At 55.6% G+C, this 26,134-nt stretch overlaps 2 protein-coding genes across 8 annotated transcripts in view; both read right to left on the bottom strand.

Annotated features, from left to right (window-relative positions):
* Window positions 1-3,474, bottom strand: part of AHRR (aryl-hydrocarbon receptor repressor) — a 110,154-nt gene extending 106,680 nt beyond the window's left edge. The window contains exon 1 of the mRNA XM_025387341.1: window positions 3,405-3,474. Coding sequence (XP_025243126.1) covers window positions 3,405-3,418 — 14 coding nt within the window. The 5' untranslated portion in view covers window positions 3,419-3,474. The remainder of the gene's footprint in view (window positions 1-3,404) is intronic.
* Window positions 3,475-11,219: 7,745 nt separating this feature from the next.
* The window catches only part of PDCD6 (programmed cell death 6), a 43,399-nt gene continuing 28,484 nt past the window's right edge, over window positions 11,220-26,134 (bottom strand). Inside the window, exons 3-6 of one of the 7 annotated variants that reach the window (XM_025387347.1) lie at window positions 21,746-21,790; window positions 19,269-19,427; window positions 15,091-15,200; window positions 11,220-11,779 (exon numbers count right to left, since the gene is read on the bottom strand). In XM_025387347.1, coding sequence (XP_025243132.1) covers window positions 11,681-11,779; window positions 15,091-15,200; window positions 19,269-19,427; window positions 21,746-21,790 — 413 coding nt within the window. In that variant the 3' untranslated portion in view covers window positions 11,220-11,680. Of the gene's footprint in view, window positions 11,780-14,802; window positions 15,201-19,268; window positions 19,428-21,745; window positions 21,791-26,134 lie in introns of those variants that run through there. The other 6 variants (XM_025387348.1, XM_025387346.1, XM_025387345.1 and 3 more) reach the window with 6 other exon arrangements.

The following is a 26,134-nucleotide window of genomic DNA, read 5'->3' as shown; positions in this document are numbered from 1 at the left end:
AAACCCCATCTCTACTAAAAATACAAAAATTAGCCGGGCGTGGTGGCAGGTGCCTGTAATCCCAGCACTTAGGGAGGCTGAGGCGGGGAATCACCTGAGGTCGGGAGTTCCAGACCAGCCTGACCAACATGGTGAAACCCCATCTCTACTAAAAATACAAAAATTAGCCGGGCGTGGTGGCGGGTGCCTGTAATCCCAGCTACTCGGGAGGCTGAGGCAGGATAATCGCTTGAACCCAGGAAGCGGAGGTAGCAGTAAGCCAAGATCGCGCCACTGAGCTCTAGCCTGGGCAACAAGAGCTAGACTCCATCTCAAGAAAAAAAAAAAAAAAAAAGAAAAGGAAAAAAAAAAAAAAAGAAACAAAAACCAAACACCACGTAACACATAGAACACAAATTTACAAATAAATATAAGTAAAATCTCTGGAATGTTAAGAAAGAAAGCAAATGGCAGATTGGAGCAGGGACAGATGCCCGTGGGTGGGTGGAGGCGGTGTGGGCGGGTGGGACGGATGCTTCGGAAGGGTCCGACCCTCCCCTCGAGGTGGTGTGGGATGCCCAGCCTCCCCTCCGTCATGGCCGCGTGTCTGGCCCAGTGCACTTCTCCGAGAAACCAGGTTGGGCACTTGGTGGCTGGAGGCCAGCGTGCAAGGCCATCCCATCAGAACTGCAAGGCCTTTCGACTCAAACAGGAAACTCCCAAGCCGCACCCAAGCCTGGCCCCAGCCTGGTGGGGAGAATAGACCAGGGACGGTTCCCAGCACCCCAAGGCGGGCCGGGCATAAAGCAAACCCACTCGACCACCCCTTGAGGTCAAGGAAGGTGAAGGGGATAGGGTGACCTACACCAGCCCCAGAAGACCCTGAACCCTGGCACCACCAGCCTAACTAACCCTCGTCCCCAAATGAGTGCAGAGCCACAGGGCAGGAGCGCGGGTCGGGGGGTGGCAGGACAGCTGGGAAGATGAAGCGGGGCAGGGGATGTTGTCGGAGGTGGGGCTAGTGCAGATCCTTCTTGTCCCCAACATCCCGAACTCCCTTCCGAGTAGCCAGAATTGAGACGGAGGCCTTGTTGCCCTCCTCAGCCTCACACACCAGTGACTACTCGCTCTGCAACGCCCGGGCAAAGCCACGTTCTCCTGGGTGTCTCCAGCTCAGTGCTGGAAAGGCCCTAAAATCAAGAGTTCTGGTAAAAATCACCAGGAGCTGATAAATATTCCCTGTGGGTGGTGTAGGGGAGGGGCCCAGAGGAAATCCAAGGAGCCGGCCTGCCTGCCTCCTCCCCACAGCCAGTGACCCCCGAATAACCAATTTCATTTTTGTTTTTTGTTTTTTTTTTGAGACAGAGTTTCACTTTTGTTGCCCAGGCTGGAGTGCAATGGTGCAACTTTGGCTTACCTCAACCTCCGCCTCCCAGGTTCATGCAATTCTCCTGCCTCAGCCTCCCAAGTAGCTGGGATTACAGGCATGCACCATCACACGCGGCTAATTTTTGTATTTTTTTTAGTAGAGACAGGGTTTCTCCATGTTGGTCAGGCTGGTCTTGAACTCCCGACCTCAGGTGATCCGCCCACCTCAGCCTCCCAAGGTGCTGGGATTACAGGTGTGAGCCACCACCCCCGGCCCAGTTTCAGGTTTTTGTTTGTGCCTCAGTTTTTTTTATATATAAATGAATATATTTTTATTTTAAAAAAAAATTTCCAAGCAGAAGCACCTTTGGTTGTAATTCACTGCATTGAAACAGCTAGGCGGCTGAGCACGGTGACTCACACCTGTAATCCCAGCACTTTGGGAGGCCAAAGCGGGGAGATCACGACGTCAGGAGTTCAAGACCAGCCTGGCCAACATAGTGAAACCTGTCTCTACTAAAAATACAAAAATTAACCGGATGCGGTGGCGCACACCTGTAGTCCCAGCTACTTGGGAGAGAGGCAGGAGAATTGCTTGAACCCGGGAGGCAGAGGTTGCAGTGAGCCAAGAAGGCACCATTGCACTCCAGCCTGGGTGACAGAACAAGACTGTGTCTCAAAAAAAAAAAGAAAGGAAGAAAGAGGGAAAGAAAAGAAAGAAAGAAAGGGGGGGGAGGGAGGGAGGGAGAAAGAAAAGAAAGAGAGAGAGGGAGAGAGAGAGAGAGAAAGAACGAGCTGGGCAAGATGTTTCAGGGCTTCCAAATCTTTCCTACCCAAGTCGTCAGCCCCTGCCAGATCGGCCTATTCATTCCTGCCTGTCTGTGAGGCGACTCTCCTCAAGGAGCTCCGCTGAGTCTCGTTCAATGCCTGATCACCCCAGACCACATGGTGCTTTCCCGCTTCTGTGTCGTATTAATCACTTAACACTGGTCAGGGCCACCCAGTCACATCTCTCCAACTGCATTGCAAATGACGATGGCTAGAACCACAGCTGCCTCCCCCTCCCCCGGCGTCTCAGCACCCAGCACGGGTGAAGAGGTGGGAAGACCCTGTTGAGCAACAAGCCGTCTCCCTCCGATCACAAGGCCTGCTCCTGGGAACACCAGGCCACATGAAGGAGGAGGCCTCACAGTTGCGGGAAATAAATAATTTGGCACAAGGATCAAGATAAAGTAGTTTGAGAACTAGTTGCTGATAATACTTCAGGGAAAAGCCTCATGGTGTTCAGGTGGTCACCTGAGCATATCTGAACTTCCTGGCCCTACTGGTGGAGATGCGAGGGGGTGGCAGGGAAGTGTGTCTCAGTTCTTGCCCTATGTAGCCTAAATACAGGAGGATGGATCCTATCGCAATAGGTTGTCCCATTTTACAAAATACTCATGAACTCACCTCACCAAATGGAGCCTCCTTGGGACTGGACCAAACTCCCCACAGAAATGGCCCTGTGAGGCAAGACTCAGGTGTCCCCGGCCTCCTGATGGCAGCATTCTTCTCCACCTGGGACACGGGCCAAAGACGCCTTGTAGGCAATTGGGGGACAGGGGAGGACCCTACCACTGCAGTCAGGGGCTCAGCTGGGGACCACGGGTGGGGCCTCGACAGACTCCTGGGTGCTGCTCGCAGGCAGGTCCCACACAGGACAGAGGGGTCGGCTAGGGCCATCTGTGGGCCTCCCAACCCCACCAGGCTGTGAGCTGACAGCATTTCTCTAAGAAATCTGAATATTTATAAGAACGTTTCTCCTGTGGTAAAACTCATATCTGTTCATTTTAGAAAATACAGATACGTAAGAAAACAAAAATAAAAGCCCCTCCCCAGGCGGCAGTGTCCGCCCGGTCAGCATCCTATGTTGTTCTCCAGTTCTTGTTACTCAAAGCTTTTCAGCGACTCTGGGGCCGCATCGAGCCCCGGCTTTGTGCGGGATGGATATGACACCCTCGGCCACCGGTCCAGACGCCACCGGTCACTCGCTCTGGGAGGCTCGATGAGTGACCTGCCTTGATGTCCTCATTCGTAAAATGGGTGACAGTTCCCAGGCCAGGGCGGCTGTGGGGCCCCGTGGGGGTGGCGTTTGGAGGATGCGCGCACACACCCACCCTCCTGCAAGAGCCCCGCAGACGACGGCCTGTGCGACCGCACCGGGGTCCAGGGAGGAAGCCCCTCCCTGGCTGCCCTTGACATCCCGGAGGCCACAGCGGGACAGGCCCGTGGGACGGGCCCGTGGACGCGTCTGCACAAGGCCCCTGGCCTCCCAGAAGAGGTCAGAGGGTGGCCCCTGCCGCTCACGCGCCCGTGGCGACCCCTCCCAATAGGGGTCCCAGCATCGACTCAGGCCACATCGCTCTCAGGGCATCCGGTTGGGAATTCTGGCCGCTCAGAATAAGACTTCAGTGCACAAATTTCTAGGTGCTACTGAAACCAAGTCTGAACATGGGCCCTTCCCAGGGCTGAGACCCCCGGGCCTGGCGCGCTCGGCCCGACAGCGGGGCCCGGCTCCGCCGCCCGCACCCGCCCAGCCCCGGGGAGCGCGGCCCGCACGGAACGCCCGGGAGGGAGGGCTCAGAACACTCCCGAGCGGACGCCGAGGACCGCGAACCGTGGACGCGCCGCGGCTCCCTCCAAGGTCCGAGTTTTAAGTGAGACCCGCCAGCCGCACCCCAGAGTGTCCGCCCCGTCCCGGGGCAGCCGGGCCTGACGGCGCCAGGATGCGGCGTGAGGAGGGTCCAGACGCCGGCGCCCGCCCCTCGGCCCCGCACCCGGGAGCGCATCCCGTCTCCACTGCGGGCGGCACGCGGCGGGGGCCGGCGGGGCGCCCAGGACACTTACCCGGGGCCGGCGGGGCGCGGAGGCTCAGGCGCACCCGCGGGGCAGCGCGCCCTGGCCAGGAGCTGTGGCGGCGGGTGCCGGCGCTCGCATCCCGGGGACCCGCGGCGGCTCCAGGGACTGCCCCACCCCGGCACGCGAGCCGCCCGCCCCGCCCCGCCCCGCAGCACCCAGGGCCGGGAGGCGGCAGAGGGCGCCCGCGGGTCCGGCTGTCTGGGGTCCGGCTGCCCCAGCGGCCCTAGCGAGCCTGAGACGCCATCCGGTTCCCCTGGGGTCCGCCCTGCGCCCTTCGCGTCCCAGTGATCCCCCGGAGTCTCCGTGCCCCGAGGTGGGGGTCGCGCCCTGCGCCCCTCCAGGCCCTGCGTTCCCCCTGGGGTCTGTGTGCGCCCAGGGCCCCCCCGGTTCTCCCCGCGCCCCCGTCCCCTCCCCAGCGCTCGCCGCGGGCTGTGCTGAGCCGCTGGCCCTAGAGCCGGGTGGTGCAGACCCGAACAGGTAAACTGAGGACAGCGAGTCCCCATCGCCTGCCCCATGAGGTCGTTCCGAAAATGTAAAAGGAGTCATGGTTTTTGCGAATCATAGAGAATATTAAGATACTTTTGGATCCTGAACTTCTCAGGAAGCGGACGCGCGCCAGGCACCGCAGGGTCGCCCGTGCGAAGTTCCTCGTCCCGGACTTTTCAGGGTCCCACGCGGCAGGTGCGCGGCCCTGGACGCCCCTGCCCCGCCCATCCCGCCGGTCGGCACCTGGGACCACGCGGCCGAGAGCCGGGTCCTCCCTGCAGGTCCCCAGGGCTCACCCCGCGCCCTCTGAGCGCCCGCCGGCCCCTCCTACCTCGGGCTGCGCCTTCTCCTTCCCCTTCCCGGTGGTCCTTGGCCCCCTCCAGTCCTCCGTCCCGGCGCGCAGGCCCTGGCCGAATTCCCTGTACCCTCCGGGGATCCCTGGGGACACCCTCAGCCTGGCCTCGCACCCCGACGTCTCCACAGGCTCTGGCCGGCTTCCACCCGTTCGCGCTCTCGCTGGGACCGGCCATGGGGCCGTCCGCCCCTCCTTCTTTCCCGGCCGCTCGCTCGGGGGTCCCTGGAGCCCGCTCCTCAGCATCCGCGCTCCTCACCCCAGCCGGGCCAACCCCGCCCCGCGCCTCCTGCTGTTCTCCGAATAAGGCGTGCGAGCCTTGGGGACTTTGCACTCTCTGCTGTCGGCTCAGGAGAAGTCTCTTTCCCAGACACAGCTCCCAAGGTTGGGTGGGCGCAGCTGAGAAGCCCACCCTGCCCCCAGGTGGCCACCGCCCCTCCCAGGCTGTAGCTCCTGCAGGGCAGCCCGGAACGGTAGCGTTCTCCCGCTCCGTCCCCAGGGGTCACCAGGTCGGCTCTGCTCACCTCTGGTTCCTAATAGCAGAGGCTCAAAAATGTCGGCTGAGTAAATGGGCTTTTTTTGAGGCAGAGTCTTGCTCTATCACCCAGGCCTGAGAGCAGTGGTACCATCTCAACTTACTGCAACCTCTGCCTCCAGGGCTCAAGCGATTCTCGTGCCTTAGCCTCCCAAGTAGCTGGGATTACAGGCACAGGCCACCATACTCAGCTAATTTTTTTTTCGGCTAATTTTTTATTTTTTTTCTAAGTAGAGATGTGGTTTTGCCATCTTGACCAGGCTGGTCTCGAACTCCTGACCTCAGGTGATCCACCCGCCTCCGCTTGCCAAAGTGTGGGGATTACAGGCATGAGCCACTGTGCCACTGGGACAGCCAGGAGCCCTGGGTGCACACATTTATTTTTTGATGTGGAACAATGCGCAACTATATTGCTGTATTTTAAAAAATCATTAGTTGCATCTTGATCCAATTTTTGTAAAGTGAATTATGCACAGGAAATGTGTAGTTGGATAACTGTGAGGTTACAGGTGAACTTTAATTTCTTTTTACTTTTTAAAAAGTCTACAAATCCTGTAAATTTTTGCAAGAAGCACATAGTACCTCTGTGATCTGTTAAAATAAGAACCTGTGGGTAGAAGGTGATGGTGGTGAGCCACACCCCCCTGCACAGGAAGACAGCACCCCCATGTCTCAGGGCAAGCACGGGTCCCTTCCACCTACCCTGTCCCACCAGAACCAACTGGAATGAGACACTTTGTTACTCTGAGTACACAAGGAAACGGCTCCTCCTTCCCTCCCACTGCCCTCGACCGGCACAGGCCGTCCACACCCACCTGTCCCCTGTGCTTGTCCCCAAAGTCTCAGGTCTCTGCAGGACCTGGGGCAGCCAGTGGGACTGTGCAGAAAGAGGAGGACCCTGCTGTGGGAGGCACTGCCCCTAAAGTCTCAGGGTCCAGCAGGCAGAGCCCCACGTGGAGTCCTGGAGTCTCTGGGCACCCCACCCGCACAATGGGGGATCCCCGAGCCGCCTCCCGGTCAGGTGGGCTGTCAGGCGTGCCTGCCTCCCCACGACAAAGGTCCAGATGCAGCTGACACCCCAACTCACAGAGTCTCCTTTCTGCCTCTGTGCTGGGGACCCTGTTCAGGAGGTCTCCTCCCTCCAGTCAGGACTTGCCATCCCCACTGTCATTGAGGCCTCTGGCTCCCACCCACACTCCCAGCAGCTGGAGACACACCCCTTTCTCCTGGGCCACTGGTCCTCCTGGGACTCTGAACCAGAGGGACTAACACCTGGCAGGGATGGCAGCTGGGGCAGGACTGGAAGCCTCCAAGGAGCCACCCCCAGCTCTGGGTACACCCACAAAGGAGTCGTGGGTGCAGCGGGTCCCCAGAGCCATCTGAGCTGGACTCGGCCCCCAGTGGACGGCCACAAGGCAGGTGCCCACGGCCGGCTGCAGCGCCAGGCCCCTCCCAAACACACCCAAGTTGGCTTCCCAGAAGTGTGGGGGCAAAGCTGCTCTTCATGGGCCTCTAGGAGTGGTGACCACCACTGCCCCCTCCTGGCCACACCTTTGCCTCCCACAGGCAGACCAGGCCAGGACCCCAGGGCCCTGACCTCAGAGGCAGACAGGGGTACATGGACCCCTCGGGCTGGGCCAGGACCCAGTGCAGGCGTCTATGGCTCTCTGGCTCTCTGACGGTGGCTAGGTTTCCTGGGTTCCCCACGACAGCTGTGGCTCGCAGCGTTGATGCCTCACAGGGAGCTGCGTGGGCAGCCCTGGTCATGCTTGGGTTCCCTCTCCCATACCACTTTCTCCTGGAGGACAGAGAAGGACCTGGGGAATTTTGTCTTTTGTTAAAAACCACCAGGTAGCTCCCTGCTGGGCACAGTCACGGTGGCACCCGTCAGAGCTCCTGCTTCCAGGGTGCATTCCATCATTCCAAGGTCACTGTGCTGGAGTCAGCTCTCTGCCTGCCGCAGGGTGGGGGGGGTGGAGGGTGGCGGGGGGAGATGAAGGATGGGGGGAGGTGCAGGGTGATGGGGGGAGGTGTGGGGGGGAGGTGCGGGAGGGAGGTGGAGAGTGAGCAGGGGAGGTGAGGGGGGAGGTGGAGGGGGAGGTGCAGGGTGAGGGGGAGGTGCAGGATGACGGGGGAGGTGGAGGTGAGGGGGGGAGGAAAAGGATGGGGGAGGTGCCAGGTGAGGAGGAAGGTGAGGGATGGAGGGAGGTGCAGGATGAAGGAAGGAGGTAAAGGATGTGGGGAGGTGCAGGGTGTGGGGGAGGTGGAGGGTGAAGTGGGGAGGTACAGGATGGGGGAAGTGCAGGACTGTGGGGGGAGATGCAGGGTAGGGAGCGTGGGGAGGCACAGGCCAGGGGCACCAGGTGAGGGTGGATGGCGTGCACCTGCACCTCCATGTCTGCACTGATAACTGTGAGGACCCAGAGCAGAGGGAGGTAGCTGTCCCCAGAGATGGCTGTGCCCCCCGTGTCCTGCTGTCTTGGGTCTTGGGGCCAGGGGTCGAGCGACACTGGCCTGGCCTGGCCTCCCAGACCCAGCCTCACCATGCTGGGCCTGCGCGGGGCACCTGGTCAGCTGTCCACCCCCTCCACCCAAAACCCAGGCTCTGAAGGGTCACAGGGCACAGCCTGCCTGACAACGGAGAGCTGAAAGGGTGAAGGCCCTTCTCTCTGTGGTCTCTCTGCAGCTGTAAATGCCATGGCTGTGTCTGGCAGGTCCACCCGGTCAGTCAGCAGCTCCCGGAGCTCTGTGGTGCAGCCGCACTGCCCCCACGTGGCCCAGGCTGTGTGCAGCTGACGGGCCCTCTCTGCAGACGCCTGAGGATGGGGTCTGTGCTGGCAGTGTGGCTGGCAGGGGGCACGGCACCCCCTCCACAGAGAATCCTCCACAACTTGTGAGCTCACTGCCCTCCAGGGACCCTCAGAGTTTTGTATCAGTGACTCCCACAAGGAGAGCAGGGGAGTCCCCCTCCACAATTCCACTGCAAGATGCTCACCACCTCCCCTTGACTCCTGGTGGCTGGGAGCTCCCGGGGAAATGCCCCTCCCGACAGCCACAGCCCACCAGCCCGACACAGGCTCTGCATCCAGGGGTTTCCTTGCCAGCAGGCCGGCCTGACATGCGTTTGTCCCGCGTGCTACCCCTGCTGGTCCTCCCAGCGTGCAGTGCAGCGGCCCCAGCGCCCTCCTCACCTTCTGCTAAAGAACTTGTGCTCCCGAATTCTCAGCGGCTTTTGTTCTCGTGAGTCTTCATGGAGGCCCCTCTCCAAGGCAGCCTCCCAGAGTCTGCCTGCAGATCAGGAGCCCCCATGGCAGCCATGTGCAGAGTAGCTGAGGGTCCCTGCACCACACACCTGAGTGTACCTCACACCTGTGAATCTGCCACACACCTGAGCACACCACAAACCTGTGCGTCTGTCCCACACACACGTGACGTGCTGAGAAACACTTTATCTCCATCAGAGGAACATCTCATTGCTGCGAAAAGGAAGGAAGGAAGCTTCATCCACAATCTGACCTTTTCTCTGTAAGTCTCCGTCTCACCTGCCTTTGTCTGCTTTCTAGGAATATGGAGCTAACCGCACACACACAACATTCCTTCCCTGGCAGCTGATACACAAGACGAGCACATCGGCCTCAGCATCAACCATTGGCCCGTATCATCCATGGAGGACAAACGTTGATCGTGTGCCTGTAGGCAGGTGTCTCACCAGGGCTGGCAGCTCCTTGCAGTAGCAGAGGCTTCCCTGACCCAGGTAGGAATCCAGAGGCCAGAGAAGCTGCGGGTGTGGAGTTGGGGTTGTTCACTGCAAAGGGAGACAGCACGGGCAAGGGCCTGGAGATGTGGCTGGGAGGGCTGCAAGGTGGCTGCAGCAGCTGCCCTCACCCCAAACACGGAGACCTCACAGGCCTGAGGCTGAAGGAGGAGTGAGGGCAGCTCCCAGGGTGGGGTGGGTGCAGCTACTGGACACTGAGTCCAGGTGCCCGTGAGGCGAGGGAGAAGCCGCTGGGCACCTGGCCGTGGAGGCCTGGGTGAGGAAGACCTCATGGAACTGGGAGCCTGGGGCCTGGGCAAGGCAGCTGACCTCATGGAGTGGAGCTTGGGGTCATCTGCTGCAGAGTCACGGGGGTGTCAAGGTCTAGCGAGGCACCCAGTGGATGGCTGCGGATCCTCAGAGACCGCCCTGGGATCCCCATGACTGAGGTCACAAGGTCAGTCCCAGCCCCATACCTTGGGCCTGACCCTGCCACACCCGGGCCTCCTGTCCAGTGATGTTCTAATCCACTAACCACGGGCACCAGAGATGGGAAACTCACGGTGCCAGGCCCCACCCGTGGCCAGCACAGGCCAACAGATCCCCAGTTTCTTATCAGTGACACCCACCAGAACCCAAATCTGAAATCTGAATACCCCACCCACTTCTTCCACACAAGCTCTGGCTTCAGGTTCTAGGGGAGGCCACGTGCCAGCGCGAGGGGTGGGGGTTGCGAGGGGATGCAGGCAGCGAGGCTGCAGGTGCTGCCGGGGGACACACACACCAGCCAGGACCGCAGGACAGACCACAAGGCCACAGGCAGCACAGTTGGCTGTGGGCAAGGACTCCCTGCAGCCTGGCAGGTGGTGCGACCGGCAGAGTAGCCAACTAGGAGCAGACGAGGACAGCGCAGTGCAGGCCCCACACCAACCCGGGGGCCACATGGGGCCTGGGCACCTGAGAAGGGGCCAGCACAGATTGGTGGTGTAGCCAGAGGGAGCAGCCAGGCCCCCAAGCCCACATCCCTCCTCCTCCCATACCCAGGGAGCCGGGAGCGCCTGTTCCAGAGGGATCCATATCCAGAGGCCCCAGGCCAAGTGCAGGTGGAAAGTTGGGGAGATCTCACCTGGAGCACAGATGCAGCCCAGCACCCCGCACCCCTCCACACACACAGCACACACCTGCCCAGCGTTAAGAGACTGGGGCTTTTTCCAGGAAACCATGCCCCCTGCCCCTCACCCCTCAACACACCAAGCAGGGATTTGAGCAGGTAGCAGATCCCAAGAGACCAAAACAGAGAAAAGACGTGCAGAACTGTGTGGAACAAGCAGCGTCAAGGCAGGCGTTCTGAGCAGAGGCTGCAGCCCCGAAACCAGACGCATCACTGCAGAAGGGAAGCGTCCAGAGAATGAGGCTGGGGCTCAGGGCTCAGGACCCAGGGGGGCCCGGCACTGCACAGCAAGGCAGGGAGGGGGACCGGGCAGCACTGGCAGTGGACCGAGGTGAGCAGGGGGATGTGCTGGGTGGCCACGTGCTGCAGGCCACGTGCGGAGACAGCGTGGCTAAATCATTAATGATGGAAATGCGCAACCTGCTACACCAAATTGGATTTCTTTATCCAAACGGAGCAGTTTTATGAAATGTAGCCTCTTGAACAGAAGGTGAGAGTCCCTCTGGCTTTTCACAAGCAGAGCTGTGCACGCTGGGCTGGACAATGTCCCAGAAGGTGCCCAGGACCCTGGGAGGTCCCAGACGAGCCAGCACATCTGACGCAGTGACTGTCTGTAGGACCAGGGCATGGGGCCTGGTTCTTGGACCTATTTGATTTGAAAAGCTGAAGGCAGACCACAGGTCTAACATTCCCTTTATTGCTTACGTCGCATATACCAATGAATACAATAAACTCCTTTTTAAAAAAGTAAGGCACATGAAAAGCCTTTTGTGCAAGTTCCATATTATTTTAAAATTCCTATTGGCTAATAAAAGCATTTCCACTATAGAACCAGAGACATCTAGAAAAGCACATGATAGATTTTTTTGCAAGCAGAATGCCTCAAACATTATTACATTTACCTCATGGCACAATGAGACAGTCACCAAATCCAACGTCTGCATTATAATGATGCAGCTACTATTACAGTTGGAAAACATTAATCACCTTATCCACATATGTACAGCTGGGTCCCCACATGGTAAAATCTAAAGGAAGAACAGCATCTAACTGCATCTGGGTTCCATTCCCTCACAGGAAGGAACTTTGGCGTTTCGGCTCTTGCCATGTCGTGCTGCTCTTCATGAGAGGCCAGGGTCATACGATACTGAAGACCATGGACAGGTACTGTTCGTACGACACCTGAATCCAGCCATCCTGATCCGTGTCGTAACGTCTGAATATATCCGTCAACCTCTGGGGAGAAAACATGCATTTAAATCTCGATAGTGAACGGAAGGAGCAAGGTGCACTGGGACAAAGTCATTAGGAACCCAATTTCAGAAGCACACAGGTCATTTCCTGATGGAGCCCAGCACAGGGAGGCACAGGTGGGGCTGGAGCTGTTCACATGGACAGTGGGAGTGGGAAGAACACAGGGCTGCAGGGCTGGCTCCACTACGTCCAGCCCTGGCTGAGCCCCTGACCGAGCCCCTGATCCCAGGCCCTGGTCTCCTGAGTCTCCTGGGGGCCTGGGCCCTTCCTTCGCCCCTGAAGACCATCCCGTGGCGGCCCTCCGCCCTCCAGTGGCTCGCCTCTGCTGTGGGGCCACCTGGGCCATGTGGAGCTCAGGACACAGCGGGGGATCTTGTGACATCACGAGGGCTTCAGGATCCTTCAGCCCCGCCCACCCTTCCCTCTGACAGCCGAGGGTCCAGGCCAGATCAGCAGCAGAGACAGGGTGACCGCCTACACCCTCCTAACAGGGATGGTTAAGTAAGTGCCACTTCTAGATGATGGACTTGGGGCAGCCGTAAAATATCACGAAGATTCAGGCCAGCATGGTGACTCTTGTCTGTGATCCCAGCACTCTGGGAGGCCAAGGCGTGAGGATCACTTGAGCCTGGGGGTTGAGGCTGCAGTGAGCCGTGTTCACACCACCACACTCAGGCCTGGGTGACAGACAGCAAGGGTCTCTCAAAAAAAAAAAAAAAAAAAAAAGAAAGGAAGGAGAAGAAAGAAAAAGAAAAAAGAAGAAAGAAAAAGAAGAAAATGTGACAAGGGAAGAAAACAGCAGTCCTCAGGCTGGGCGCGGTGGCTCAAGCCTGTAATCCCAGCACTTTGGGAGGCCGAGACGGGCGGATCACAAGGTCAGGAGATCGAGACCATCCTGGCTAACACAATGAAACCCCGTCTCTACTAAAAAATACAAAAAAAACTAGCTGGGCAAGGTGGCGGCGCCTGTAGTCCCAGCTACTTGGGAGGCTGAGGCAGGAGAATGGCGGGAACCCGGGAGGCGGAGCTTGCAGTGAGCTGAGATCCGGCCACTGCACTCCAGCCTGGGTGACAGAGCGAGACTCGGCCTCAAAAAAAAAAAAAAAAAAAAGAAAACAGCAGTCCTCGCATATCAGAACGTGGACAGGGTGTGGTGACTCTCGCCTGTGATCCCAGCTACTCAGGAGGCCAAGGCGGAAGGATCGCTTGAGACTTGGGGTCGAGGCTGCAGTGGGCTGTGTTTACACCACCACATTCCAGCTGGGGTGACAGAGCGAGACTCCATCTCAAAGGAAAAAAAACCACCCTGCAGGAACGCCACAGCACCACCAGGCTCCTGGACTTGGCAGCAGCTACGGCCTCACCAAACTCCAAAAACACCTGCAATGGGTGATGCTGGCTTGAAGAATAATGGGTAATTTTTCTTTCTATTTTGAATCCTTTGTGTATTTCTAGGGTTTCTAAAAGTGTTCATATTATTTGTTAAAAAATAATTTTCGAAAAGCCTTTATCCTTTCGGAAAAAGCAGATGAATCAAAACGTTTTTGAGGGAATTTTAACTTGTGTCTGCAGCATTCTTTTCTTTCCCATTCCCCATCTGTCTAGTGTTTAGGGTCACTCTCCAAGGGTGGGGACAGCCCGGGAACTGGCTGTCAGGCCCTCCCCGTGCGGTCTGGAGCCGGGCCTTGGGGAGGCAGCACCCCCCAGGAGGAGCTACGCTTGCTGCGGATGTGCCTTGGAAGGCGCTGGAGAGGTCACTGTGAGGCCGCCAGTGTTACTCCAGCTACCGAAAGCTCACACAAGATCAACGTTAACTTACAGAACATAGTCTCAAATGAAGATCTGAATCCTACAGCAATTCAGTCACAGTACATAACGAGATTTTACACTGCATCTTTTCCCTCTTTTTTTGTGAGACAGTGTCTGGCTCTGTCACCCAGGCTGGAGTGCAGTGGTGTGATCTTGGCTCACTGCAACCTCCACCTCTTAGGCTCAAGTGATTCTCCTGCCTCAGCCTCCTGAGTAGCTGGGACTACAGGCATGTGACACCAGGCCCGGCCTACACTTTTTTGAAGGTGTTCAGAGAACATTGTGAAAATGTCATCCAACGTGGCAGGAACCCCAAGAGGCAGGGCAGGAAAGGCTCCCCCACTGTCGAGTTTTGAGGCTTCCATGTTCACAGACCTGGTTCTCCAACAAATCCCTGAAGAGCAGGGACTGATGGATCCATAAACCAGAGGAAACTCACTTTTACAGATCTAGCATTTTAATTGTTACATAGAATAAACAATTTGGGAACGTTTCCGAATTTCCCCATTATTTCTAAAAACCCCATGCTGTTCCTATCTCTCACGGAACTGCGCGGCCACCAAGGCAGGACCTTGAGGAATCTGGGTGGAGACCGGGATCTCCACCTGCACACAGCAGCAGGGGTCTGTGTGGAGCTCCCAGGCGGGTCCCCCTGAGCCCTGCTCTCCATCTCCGTGGGTCTCAAAGAGAGCCCAGCAGGAGAGACGTCACCAAAGAGCTTGCCTTGCAGGTCAGGATGCATTACAAGCTCCTGCAGACACTGGTGTGCACAGGAAGAGCGCGGAGACCCCACCGAGGGCAGCCCGAGTGCCCACAGGCTCCACAGCTGACCTCACACACAAAGACGGCAGGACACAGTGATGACCACAACAGAAAACGTGTCCCTTTTCTCAAAATAAAAGTTTTTGCAAAAATACACTATCATTGGCCAGGCACAGGGGCTCATGCCTGTAATCCCAGCACTTTGGGAGGCTAAGGCGGGCGGATTACTTGAGGTCAGGAGTTTGAGATCAGCCTGGCCAACATGGCGAAACCCCATCTCTACTAAAAATACAAAAATTAGCTGGGTGTCACCTGTAATCCCAGCTACTGGGGAGGCTGAGGCAGGAGAATCACTTGAACCCGGGAGGCAGAGGTGAGAGTGAGCCGGGATCGTGCCATAGCCTGGGTGACAGAGCGAGACTCGGTCTCAAAAAAAAAAAAAAAAAATCAGAACACCAGAACATACGTGTAACTAACCCACCGGATACTGCAAAAACAGCGTCTCCCAGATGGGCTCTCTATGCCATTTCCAAGGGGAGGAAAACATGTTTGTCTACACTTCCACTAACCAGCTACTTCTCCAAAGATGAGACTCACTCTTATAAGCTCCAAAAACTAATTCTACATACGCCTGACTCCTTGGATTGAAGGTCAGGTGCATCACGCTGGCAAGCGAACCCCTCCCACCACCACACCAAACCCAGGCGAAGCCACTCTGTCACCTGCAGGACGATGCAGCCCTGGATGAAGTCGTCGAAGGCGATCTGCCCCCGTCCCTGCCTGTCGAACTTTCGAATGAGGATGTCGTGGAACTGGTCAGAGAGCCGGTAGCCTTGAAGAGTGAAAGTCGGAGTCAGAGAGGGCTGGGAGAGACGGGAGGTATGTGCCAACGCCCACCCCTCCCTCCCAAGGCCCACAGCCTCTAACACACACGATGCAAGGCTGGGTGTGAACGGAAGTGCAAATTCACTCAAAGGCACTCAGAACTGAGACACTTCCCGAATACGTCGCTGTGTAAGGAGCTCACATCTGCAGTGCATGGAGCGACCCCTCGAGACCATGACCCTGGAAGGAGGAGCGAGTGGGACGTTGCCATCACTCTCGTGAATTAACTACTCACCCCAGGGAAGCACTCACCAACCACCACCCCACAGGGCGGCCACGCTCAGTTTCGTGAACCCAGTGGAGTTACTTTCAAAGTCGTTATTGATTTTATTATATTTATTAACCTAGATAAGAAAATTCTGAATGATTCGCCGCCCTGGGTTGCCTGTCACCAGACAATGCTTTGAAAACTAAAATTTCACAGAAGGTTTCCAGTTATACAAAGTGTCAATGTCAAGAAATGGGAGTGTCTGGGGGATGTGCCCCACCTGCCATGAGGGACTGGCGGGCACAGTGGCAGGGTGACCTCGGAAAGGTCCAAGTCACTGCAGGGCCACCAAGGGCTAGGATTTCGTTTCCAGTTCACCGAGCCTGTCCTGAAAAAGGCCTCCCACGGGGAGAGGGCTCTGAAGACGTGTGGAGGCAGCAGGTGTGTTCGGGCACCTTGGAGAGCACGCCCCGCCTGCCTCCTTCCCTTCCCTCCCTCGAAATCCCACTGCCTTCGTAACTGTGGCATCCTTACTGACTCAGGAGGCAAGATCCAGGTGCTGATCTGTTTTTACTGGTTTTCAGCCCTGCTGGAATCTCTGCAGGGATGTGTGCACCTACTGTCTGAATCTCACAGTTAATCGCCTGCACAAACAGCCCCTTCACAGATAAAGAGTCAAGCACACACACATGAACACAGTGCCTTCCAGAGTGGTCAGGGCGTTCTGCCATTTAAGTTCAGGGGTCCCTAAACGTGCAACAGCGGAGTTGCTTTGGACCCTCCTTCCCTGCAAGCTGAGAAGACAGGATCTCCTGTTACATTCAGAAAGAAATGGCAGAGTTGTGAACAGCTGCCACTTCTTCTGGTCCCTACTATTCCCACCTCCTGCACCTGTACCGGGGCTGAGCCCAGCCTGCTGAGGACAGAGCCTGGGACACGGCCACAGGGACACTCCTGTCTGGGAATGCACAGGGGACAGAGGCCATCACTGGGGTACAAGGGGGACAGAGGCCATCACTGCGGTACAAGGGGGACAGAGGCCATCACTGGGGTACAAGGGGTCAGAGGCCATCACTGGGGTGCACAGGGGACAGAGGTCATTACTGGCCTCCTGCCAAGGCTGGGGAAGGACAGCGGAGATGCTGACAGAGGCACAGGAATTCCAGTCTGCACAGACAACAGGAGCAACCCCGCTGCCTCCGGAATTAACTTCCAGCGTCCTTGGTCATCAGTAACAGTGAAGGGAAAACAAAGGCAAAGTCAGACTAGTAAAATGAGGGAGGAACAAACGAACTACAAGAAGAATGTTTATTTGAGAAGCCAAAACCCAGCCGCAACTGCTTCTGAGTTTCTGTTAATGAAAGTCAGCCCATGTGAGACGACCAGCACCCTTGGGCCTCTTTCGGACTCTCTGAAATGTTGTGAACCAGCAAGCAGAGCCATGACCTCCTTGGAAATCTCATCCATTCCACCTCCAGGGAAAATACAAGCTGCCCCCACTCAACAGGACGAGGCTCCCTGGGGCTCCCCCAGCTCTGGGGGGCCTGGTACGTGGCAAAGGGCCACGGCGGAGCCGTTCTCTGCCCAACTGCCTTTCTCAGACACCCACTGCCCACCAGAGGGGAGAGTCTCGCTGGCTGTTTACGGCAACCTAACGGCACGTGCTGAGTCAGCCGGCCCGGCGCCGGGTGATGGGTGCCCGAATGTGCGGACGCCTTCCTCACCTTTTCACTTCCGGTCTCTGAGCGTGGCACACAGCTGATGTTAACAATAAAGGCTTAAAAAAACGAACGGGTGGATTATAAAATCCACACGTGGCCCCGTCAGAGACACCCGGGGAGAAATCTCGCAGGCTCCACCACCTGGTGATTCCCTGTGGCGGCCCCTGAGCTCAAGTGCAGCCTCCCTGCTTCATCTAAGAGCAGAACACTTGTTCGTAAGGGCCAAGACAAAAGAAGAATTTTTGCTTCTAGGGCCGACTTCCTAACAGTTATTATAGGAAATCTTTTGAAATAATCAAAATACAACAAGGATGACAACGCCCCTTTCCACGGAAGATGTGGGAGATGGTCCTGGACATCAAGAACCAAGTGCAGAAGGAAACTTGCCAGGGTGACCAGAGAAAGCGCTGCGATGGGACACCACACCCAGGAAACTTGCCAGGGTGACCAGAGAAAGTGCTGCGATGGGCGCCGCACCAGGAAAAGCCTGGAAGTCAGGAAAGGTTCTGCCACCGCGCAGCACAAGGAGGCCTGCCCGCTCCGGGGCAACAGGACGGCGGTGTGACCGGCCGTGCCTCCCACCACAGCTCAGCACAGTTTTCTGGGCAGTCCTTCGCCAGACCAGGACGAAGAGGGCCTCAGAGAGCAGGCAGCACCGTCCGTAGCAACTTCCACTGCGCATTCTGAGGACCGGTGGTCACCGGCACGAGGCAAAGGGAGCTCCGGGGCCTGACAAGGTTAGGAAAAGATGTCTGTGGCACCAGAGGTTGCTTGTCTAAAAATAACTCCAGGCTGGTCCTGAAGTCCATGTGGCCCTGGCCGCACTCAGCAGCACGGGCCTCCCCGGCCCCAGGACCGCTCTCTGTGGAGGGTGGCATCCTTCCCTCCCAGCCCTTCCGTACCTGCCCCAGGGAAGAGGAGCCGGCCAGGGTTCCCTCCACTTCCCCCACCCAAGGACACAGCTGCATTCCAAGTGCCAATTCAGAGCCATCCAGCCCAAATCCTGGCTCGCAGCTGGTCAGCTCAGAACTGCTTCTTGAGACCCAGTGTGCATAGCCAGCCCTGTGGACAAGCTTGTAAGGTGAGAAAGAGAAGAGAAAGAAAGGCAGCCATAAAGTGCATGCTGGGAGGAAACGCGAGGAGAGGCGGCGTGCTTAGGTAAGTGAGACTCCAGTTATCTCAGAGGTACTCAAGTAGAATCAAATTTTCCTCACTGTTTCTAAGGAGCCTTTTAAGTAAATCACGGAAGCGGCTTCATACAGGGGCCACATGAAATCCGCCTGGATTAGAATCTCGGTGCAGCCACCAAGAGCCTCAGGCTGGCCCCAAACATGTCCGTTGTTCCTCTGTAAATAGAACCCCTGCTTCCTCTCAGACCTGAGACTAGCACAGGAAGCCCCATGGACAGGCCCTATGGACGCACTCTGGACGGGCCCTGTAAACACTCCTAGACCCACGGCACACTGTCACACGTGTGTGCACATGCGTTCAGCACACACATGCACACAGTACGCACCTGCGGAACACACTTGAGAATGATCACGTGCTCCGCCTCTCTGATGCTGTTCTGAGGTGCACGGCACATGTGTGCGCACACACACGCCGAGCACACACATGCCGAGCACACTTGAGAATGGGCACGCAATCTGCCTGACGCCCCTTCTGAGGCACACGGTTTGGACCTGGTGACTGACAGCTGTTTCTTAGGTAGACTGTCACTTTTTCAACACGCTTTGATCTATCATGAAATATAAGCTGCCCTGCCCCACGGTATTTTCACGGATCCACTTTTAAATGATTTCAAAAGCCACATTCTCAGTTTTGCTCGTAACATCATTCCACTTCACAAAAGACGAATGGCTTGCATAGCCCTTATCTCATTTTGGATAAAAAACTGCATAAACGTGTCCGTGTCAAGGATCGCCTTCCGACATGAGCAATATCAAATACGAACCTGCATGATGTCAACAAAAACTTTACATAGCCTGGTTAGACAATCAGTTAAGTTCAACAAGGTTTAAAAAACTTCAACGGCTCCTAGGTTCCAAAATGAAACACGCTACACAAGCCAGGATGAGTGAGTTACCAAAACCTGAAAGGGCCTGCTTCAGCTCGTTCTTGTCGATCATCCCGGAGTTGTCCCGGTCGTACGTGCGGAAGACGTTCTGCCAGTCCGTGATGTACTTCCACACACCCGTGAACTCGCTGAAGTTCACACCGGCCTTGTTCTCACGGTCAAACATGGCTGAGAGAGAGAGGAACAGTCAAGCAACAAAAGATCAGTCGCAGCAAACTCACTCGAGGCTTCCCACCAGACCTCCGCCCTCAGAGCCTGGCGGGGCCCCACTGTTGATCACTAACAGGGGCTGGGCAATGCATGCCTGTCTGTGAATAGGGGCGAAATCCCTAAAAGTCTTGTCACTTTTGCCCTGGGTGGGGTGTGAGGGATTGTCCCCCAGCCCTGGCCCCCTAAGTCCTATGAGAAGGTGCGCTTGCAGCTGTGAGGCAGGCCGTGCAATAGGATGTGCGAGGAAATTCGGCCGCAGCCATGATGGAAAGAAGAGCAGAGCTTCACACTCAGCTTCCGAGGCGCACGGAGGGTGAGTGGCCCCAGCTCCTCTGGCTCCTGGGTCTCGGCCTAGAACACGAATCTAATTCCCAGAGCTGACCCTCCGACTCTCCAGGACCCACAGCACTGGTGGAAGCTCGGAACAGCCCTGTTGGGAAAACCTGCTTTAATTAGAAACAGACCCTCGCCTACATCCTATTTGCTTTCAGTCTAACTCCAGGTCCAAATACAAAAGAATCTGCAACTACCTTTACATGTAGTCGCAGTATGGTTAAAAACCATAGAAAAATTCAATCTGAATTACTGCTGCAGAGAAAATGATAAATCACGTGGTCTCTTTTCAAGAACAGAGGTTAATATAGGACTACAATACGACTACTCCTGGTTTCATTGGAAATACGTCACAACTGAATGAAAATCCACAGGATGAAAAATCATGTGAGAAACAGCATCGATGCTTCCTCCCAACAGTCCACAACCCCGTGTGCAACCAGGGGCTGTTTTTCACAGGACCGTTCCACGACGTGCACGGTGTGTGTGGACGATGCTGGTGCGTGCAGGACCCACTGTGCACCAGACACCAGCAGGGAAGGGTGCTGGCTGAGCTGCACACGAGGGTGAGGGTTCCGCAGAGGAGTGGCTCCCAGGCCCTTCCTCTCTGGGCGGGAGGTATCTCCCCATTATCAACACCTTTTCTAGCACTAAAGGCTGAGCCCTGCCACTGCTATGCTTCCAGGTTTTCTCTCCTTCCATCAGTGTGACGTGGCGACATTTGCATGACCAGCGGGGCACAACCATCTGGAAAAGCCCCCCAGCTACACCAGCACTAGGACTCAGACACCTCACCACACACGGGCTTCGCAAGGAACTCAGGGAATCCTCACAAGACTAAAACGCATGCATGGATGGGAGATGAAGGAATGAGCCCCAGGCTGCTCTGGGAAACCTGGAGACACATTGCTGTGGTCCCTGTGAGGCAGAACTGAACCTGGGATTCCATATTAAAGAGGCGTGAAGGGGGTTGCACCTCCCAGCAAAGGAAACCTTCCAGAAATCAAGTGGGGCGGGGATGGAAACACGACTCTCCTGAACACCTGCATCCCAAGCCTGCCTGCCCCTGGAGCTGCACCTCCCACCTGGTACAGGGGATGGAGACACAGCACGACTCTCCTGAACACCTGCCTGCCCCTGGAGCTGCACCTCCCACCCCAGCTACCGTCTGGGCATGGGGGTGCACACCTGTAATCCCCACTCTTTGGGAGACTGAGGCAGGACGATTGCTTGAGCCCAGGAATTCCAGACCAGGCCTGGGCAACACAGGGAGACCCTGTCTCTTAAAAGAAACAAGCAAAAACCCGGCTACCTGTACAGCTGGGGAGACCCTGGACCCAAAGAAATGATGCAGACTCTCACATTAAGGCTACACATGGACCCACAAAACAAACAAAAATTACAGAAACATCAAGGAAGTTGGTTACTCTGTGTGGGCTTGAGCAGGAAAAACAATCAGCTATAGACCACCCTCCCAAGGACTTCAGACACACTGTCAAGTAGCTCCACGTCACAAATATCTAGCACTTTTCAATAAAAACATGTTCTTAAAACTGAACACTATCATATGAAATATTCGAATAAAGGATGGAATCACAAAAATAAATAAGCAATGTCTATCAAAAACACCCAGATAAGATGTCAAAGTAACTAATAATTTAGAAATTTTAAATATATGTCATCTTTAGAATTAGAAACTGAAAGGACAGGTTAAACAAACAGTACATTAACAATAATCAGAATAAAGAATAAAGCAAACAGACACGGAGAGACATGAAAAGGTACAGAGACGGGGGGAGAGGGATGAAAGGGCGTACACTCGTCTAAGTGGAATTCCAGAAGGGAGGAAAGTGATACGGACCCACAGACAAAGGAAACACAAGTGGGTACCCAAGCGGGTTGGATACAAAGAAGCCCAGGCGTGTCCATCTGCCGATACTTACATATGATCGACCTGACAGTCACTGGATTAAAGGGAGTCCACGTGCCTGAAAACAAACAACAGGAGTTAAAGTAAAAGGAAAATCTTTCTGGGACACTGAGATCCTAATCTATAGCTGGAGGCCCCGGGAAAGGCAGTAGGGGCTCTAGGGTAGTGGTTTTCTAGACACTCCAGGTGATGTGTCAGCTGCCGTGACTCCTGGGAGGAGCCAAAGCACTGCCTGGTGGGTCACACCCTGCTGAGTATGGGAGTCCTCCGTGGCCTGCCAGACCTCCATGGCCGTCCACAGTCATCGTGGCTGGACGCGCACTCTTATTTAACAGATAACTGAGAACTGGTTCTGTATCATTTTACACACGGAATTTTTCAAGGATGCAGCCACCAGCCAACTTAAGAAGTTCGCACTTACTTTTGTTAGAGAACTTCACAAATTCCCATTTCAGAAAATCCATCGTCAAGGCCACCACTGCCGGCAGACGCCTGAGCACAGCTCGGTCGCTGTGGCATTCACACTAATTCTACCGAAAGGTGCAAGTACCAGACCCCTCCTTCCGTTCTCCCTCAGCAGTCATCCCAAAGCACGGTGAAGACATCCATCACCACACTGCAAACATTCCTGACAAATTATGGTCTGGGCTTTGTATGATTTTCCCTGAAACTGAATAGGAAGACTGTGCTATCCTCGGATTCACTGTAGAATCTGATACCCTTGAACGCTCACAACCATTTACCAACTATGAGGGTGAAGATTCACTGATGACCTTCACACACAAGAGCCTATTTTCAGAGTGATCTGTACCTTCAATAACTTCCATACTCACTAAAAATGAACTAAACATATTGTTAATGTCAGGAAAGACCAGTGGCTCTCCTCATACCCCATCTGTATTAGACACACAGTTGTTTTTTCTATACACAAAATTGCCACAGTCCTGGGCAGCACACAGAGACAGCCCCCGATCTCAGAGAACAATGTCAGGCTCCCGGTGGAGCACGGGCGGTGGGGTCTGCTGGCACGGTCCCTTAGGCCTCTACGAGTCATCACTCTGGGCTCATGGGGCTCCTCCTAGTGCCGTGCCTGCTCTCACCTGAAGTGCGTCCCCTCCTAAGACGCACACACCCTCCCTCCAGCTCCTTCCTTTCCTTCCTCAGGGAGCCTTCCACGGGGTACCATGTTCTCCCAGCCCAGAACTTAAATCCGTTTACTCTGCCTGAGCACCTCCCAACTGCCCCTTGGGAAGATCCCACCCTCCAGCAGTTATGCAGGGAAGCTGTGCTCTTCCCACAAAGGCAGGTGCACCTGAACCCTGAAATCGTGGCACACACACAGCAACACTCCACGAGCATCTGTTAGGCTGAATAGAGTGATAATCTGCAGGAATACGTTTCTGCAGGCTTTACAGGTAGCTGGAGGGAGAGTAGGCAGGCATATGTATATAGAGGTATTCGGAAAGGTCAGAATTACTGGAAACTAGTGTTACAAAAAACAAAGATAAGCTACAGAGAACCCACAAGGCAAAGAAAAAGGAAAACTCTAAACACCAAGGAGCATCCCTGCCTCACCCAAATCCATCTGGTCTTCCCCCATTCTTCACCGCTGTGTACAGGAACCTAGTGTCTGCACACAAGGGTGACCTGCTCTGACCCAGTGCTGACAAGAAGCCCCAGGAGCCAAAGCTCCTGGAAGCCTCCTGGGCAATCAGTACTCTGTCTTCGTGCCATGAGGTTCTTCTCCTCTGTCTTCTGCGTCCGTGGCCCTGGACTGTGTGGACCTGGATGAGACCTAAGTCCTCAAGTGAAGGCTGCACTGTGAGGTGTCCTGATCATAAGTAGAAGCTTCTCTGGGCCATCTCAGCAAATAACACGGCCAAACAAGTTTTAAACCAAAGCAACACAGGTTAAAACACAAGCAAGATGTTAACCCTGCAGTGCAGGCATGGGGAAGCTCAGGTGCCGTCTGGATGGGCGCGCATAGAGAGTGCAGAGATGGTGCATTCCTGAGAGCTGGGGTCCAGGAGGAACCGGATAGCTGTACTGGGGTCTTCTGGAGTATTCTAAGAACTGCCCAGGAGAGCAGAGGTTGCCCTGGGATGAATCAAGGATCAGAGAGAGGCAGCCGCTCCACTAGAAAGGGCTCCTGAGGGATGGACACTCCTGCTATCTCCACTCACCTTCCTTGCCAACCACAGCAGGGTCTGGCTTCTCCACAGAAACCAAGAGAGAACCACCACAAGGCCTAACTGCCCGTAACAAGCTGAAGCATCGTGGCGCACAGACATTTCATGCCTCAGTTACATTAGGTGCTAGACATACCTGGGCATCCGCCTGAAAACCTAAGTAGATGCTGTGCTTGGCCCCAGGCCATGGAGTCACTTGTCACCAAATCCCAACCCTTCCCCTGAAGCCCTGCCAAGGTGAGTTTCTGGTGAAAGCAAGCATGACAGACTGCATGGGGGTCCCTGAGACCACCCTCCAACTTGAAAGGGTACAGACTAAACCAGCCAAGGGAAAGGGCTGCTGGGGAAGCCAGGCGCTTCCAGAGCCCCTCCCAGCGGAGTCACACAGGGTGCACTGGATTCCTCCAGCAAGGAGCTGGGACAGCTAGTGCCATGGTGTGGACCAGGGAGGCTCTCCTGAACCTGGGGGTCAGTCCGGGAAGTTCCAGCCACCCACAGGGAAAGCAGGTGTTTACCATCCATCACCTTGTTGGTCAACTACCCAGGCAAAGTAGTGCAACATGGCTCAAGTCTCTCTCATCAGTCAGAACACTGCAAGAGCTCAGTTCCCAGGAGCCAGTCAAGGGCCCTTCCTAGGAACGTGCAGGGTCTGAGCAATCCAGGCCTGTTGAGTTAGCCCCTTCCCACACAGGCAGATCAAATCTGCTCCATCACCGGGGCAACAAATACCATCACCCACATCCCTGGGCCCACGTGAGGGAAGGACAGTGATGGGACTGGACATGTGCTTCACAGGGCACTGTCCTGCCTCTGAGGTCTGATTTGTCTCAGTTCTTTTTAATGTGGGATCTCCAAGAGAGCCTCAACTGTATTTGATTAAAAAACAAAAACAAAAAAAACCGGCCAGGCGTGGTGGCTCACACCTGTAATCCCAGCACTTTGGGAGGCCAAGGCAGATGAATCATGAGGTCAGGAGTTTGAGACTACCCTGACCAACATGGTGAAACCCTGTCTCTACTAAAAATACAAAAATTAGCTGGGCATGGTGGCGCGCACCTGTAATTCCCAGCTACTCAGGAGGCTGAGGCAGGAGAATCGCTTGAACCTGGGAGGTGGAGGTTGCAGGGAGCCAAGATCGCGCCATTGCACTCCAGCCTGGGAGACAGAGTGAGACTCCGTCTTAAAGAAAAAAAACAAACTTCAAAAGAATGTAAGAAATATTTCTTGAAGTACAGCTTTAAAAATGCCCCTTAAAAATACATCAATGTTATATTAAGGCAAACCTACTTCAGAAGCATAGAGACTTGAAAAAAGTTAATTTCTTGTAATTTCAGGATGTTTTGGGAACGAGAAACAAGCACAGAAAATGGGCTACGAGGACAGTGGATGACACCGATGGGCTGATCACGGTTCCAGGATGGTCTCGCCATGGAGGTGACAGGGTGAGCGCTGCAGTGCAGGACTGGGGGCGCCACAGGAACGGGTGCTCCAGGTAGGGCGTCGTCCTGGAAGGATGAGAGTCCCTGGAAGGATGAGAATCCTGAGAACAGCTGGGTGGGAGCAGGGTCCGCCGGCTGCACGGGGGTGGGGAGGGTGCCATGAGGGCCTGAGAACAGCGAGGCAGGGGAGGAACCCTAATCCCTCATCTGCATGAGACGTCAGGCCTGCCAGAGACCCATGGAGCTCGGAATGGAGCTGGGGAGGAGCATTTGCCAGGCCTCCCGTCCCCTCCTTCTGCCCACTGGGATTGCTCCTGAAGGAAGAAGAACCCATCAAGTCCTTGTAAATGTGCTGGGAGAGAACCCCTGACAGTGCCTGGTGCTCACTCCTGGGGAGCCACTGTCGCAGGTGAGGTTTCTGGGCTCAGGCCCACGGCACCTGGAAAATGTCGCGTTTCAGTGAAATGATCTTCAAAGCCCAAGAGGAAATGTTCCAGGCACCCCTCAGAGACCCTGTGAGGCAGGAAGGACAGTGGGGCCACGAGGGTCCCCAGCTTCTCCAGCTCGACCTGTGCCTGGAAATTACTCCCTGAAATCGTGAGCAGAGCTGGATGCTGGGTCAGTTCTGTGATCTGTGGGACTCTACCCTTAATGGCTTCATTTATTTACAGGGATCTAACCTTATATTTATCTATGTAAAGAAAGAAATTGGTCATTTCTTAGATTCACCTGTGCCTGAGATACCTTTTTAAGAATATTTTCCTAGCCATTAAA

Source organism: Theropithecus gelada, chromosome 6 (genome assembly GCF_003255815.1).
Source record: "Theropithecus gelada isolate Dixy chromosome 6, Tgel_1.0, whole genome shotgun sequence".
Lineage (NCBI taxonomy): Eukaryota > Metazoa > Chordata > Mammalia > Primates > Cercopithecidae > Theropithecus > Theropithecus gelada.
The sequence above is the reverse complement of the archived record's forward strand: the minus strand, read 5'-3'. Positions and strand labels throughout refer to the sequence as shown.